General features: G+C 35.0%; 2 protein-coding genes across 2 annotated transcripts in view; one reads left to right on the forward strand and one right to left on the reverse strand.

Annotated features, from left to right (window-relative positions):
- Positions 1-973, forward strand: part of mRpL11 (mitochondrial ribosomal protein L11) — a 9493-nt gene extending 8520 nt beyond the window's left edge. The window contains exons 2-3 of the mRNA XM_011303635.1: positions 39-272; positions 395-973. Of these exons, the coding sequence (XP_011301937.1) occupies positions 39-272; positions 395-660 (500 nt within the window). The 3' untranslated portion in view covers positions 661-973. The remainder of the gene's footprint in view (positions 1-38; positions 273-394) is intronic.
- On the reverse strand, positions 971-2224 carry LOC105265865 (uncharacterized; the record flags this gene model as incomplete). The annotated part of the gene is made up of 2 exons (XM_011303636.1): positions 971-1929; positions 2017-2224. Coding segments are annotated over 2 exons (249 nt in total), but the record flags the coding sequence as incomplete, so codon positions are not given.
- Between the last annotated feature and the right edge of the window lie 3 nt (positions 2225-2227).

Consider the following 2227-nt stretch of genomic DNA (forward strand, 5'->3'; position numbering starts at 1 on the left):
TTTTGCATAATAATAATCAATCATCGGGTTAAAATTCAATGAAATTCCATATTTTTCATTCAAATATCATTTATTGTTGCAGAGAAACATAAACATAGCGAATTTTATAAAAGAGTTCAACGAAAAGACTGCAGATATAAAAGAAGGAATTCCCGTACCAGTAAGGGTGAAAGTCCATCCAGACAGAACGTACGATCTAGTTATTCACCAGCCACCAGCGACATATTTCCTAAAGCAGGCAGCAGGAATCCAACGAGGAGCCATGAATTCAGGTGAAACAATTGTCGACCTTTTCCAAATACCTCTCAAACTCATGGATCCAAAATATTTTCTTTCTCCCTTTCCGTTCTGGTAACGATAATCTTTAATTTCGGTTTTCCCTGCTCCAAAATAGGCAAGGAAATCGCTGGAAAAGTAACTCTGAGACACCTATACGAGATAGCAAAAATAAAATCACAAGATGGACCTTTGACATTGCTGACTATGCAACAAATCACCCAGATGCTCGTTGGCATTGCTAGAACGATCGGAATCAAGGTTGTTCGAAATTTGGACGCCGATGAGTATGGAGAATTCCTAAAAGAACGGGAGGTCATCGTCGCAGAGCAGAAAAACGCGTTGAGGGAAGCCAAAGAAGCGAAAATGCTGCGAACAGGATAATGAGTTCTAAATCTCCATCAAATCTGCATTTTACGAATTCAATCATTACCTTCTTTTCCAGATTTGTTTCGTTATAAAATCTGTACAAATCGAGTGTTGTTTAATTTTTCTTTTCAAAGTTTGTAAGTATGATTAAATATGGAATTACCTTACTCCGAGTATCCACAATGTTCAACGTCTAAGAACTTCCCAAAAATATTCCCTAGTATTCTCCTCCTTTTCGATTGAAATTCATTCGCTTTTACCTCACGCTGAAACGATTATAGAATTATTGATCGATATTAGCAAAAAATATTAAAAATAGTAAATATTATCTTCAAAGTTTATTTTATTCATGGAATAAACCTTACAATGCTCTCCCTGTGAACCTATAATACATGTAGCAATTATTTACATAATCAATTCAATATGAATCAAATACTTAAACGATACATTGCCACTCATAACCCACTCGTGGATAACTCACAGGCCAGGTTAGTGATATCACGTTATTATCCTGGTAACCACGGATTTCCTCGGTACCATCTCATCGGTTGAGACTGCAATTAATAAAAATCGTAAACCTTCCAGTCTAACTCCTAAAAAACGTCTAATGCCAGTGAGCAGATGAGCATTTCTGTGGTTTCATTCCTCAACTCCAATACGAAATAATGAATTTATGGAATTCTTTGATAAACAATTCAGCAATGAAGTGGTTATATAACAAATCAAATTCAACATTTCTTATTTTATAAACATTATTATACATTCAATTTCTGACCAAAGAATTGAAATTACTAAATTTTTCGTAAATATGAATTTATTTTGAAAACTCTCCTAGGACGAAATATCAAAAAACTTTTTTGTTGGAAATTTAATCCGTTGCAGAAAAGTTCTTCAACATTTTCACCTTAAATAAACAGCTTTGGAGATAAATTCAAAATTTTAATTAACAATTTACCACTTCACTGAACTGTTTATCTTCATTAATTAAGTAATTAATCATTACTGATCTCAAAGAATCTTGAGACATTTTTTTGTACCGAATGCAATTTCATAGAGGAAACAATATTCTTCATTGTCTATCTCCCACATCTTACACTACCGAACCAAAAATTCAAAATTGAGAATTCCATAGAAATACTCGATCGAACGAAATAATGAAATATGATATCACGAGATATTCCCCAATCAGGTTGACCCTCACCCCTAGAGGCCTCGTCACTCATTGCTCTCTGCAGCCCTTCAGTCACCTGAAGAAGCCCTCGAGCCCCTGAAGGCCATCGTACTCTTAAAAAAAGAACATCAAGATTTTATACAGTTCAACAAAATCAAGTTCATCAACAAGGTTTCATCGTTGGTTGACCTTGACCTTACTTAGCTGCGTCATAAAGCTATCCAAGCTGCTCAACTCGGGGTACGATGCATCTGTCCAAATATTCTTAGAGTTAGATTTACTGTCACTTATAGATAATCTATTTTCACATTCATCATTTGCTTTAATGTGGTGTACCATTTTGTGTTTAATCTCCTGCCACTTGGCGATTTTAGCAATCTGCTTCATTCTCAATTCCTGTTCAGCTTGGAA

Source organism: Fopius arisanus, unplaced genomic scaffold (genome assembly GCF_000806365.1).
Source record: "Fopius arisanus strain USDA-PBARC FA_bdor unplaced genomic scaffold, ASM80636v1 scaffold00032, whole genome shotgun sequence".
NCBI lineage: Eukaryota > Metazoa > Arthropoda > Insecta > Hymenoptera > Braconidae > Fopius > Fopius arisanus.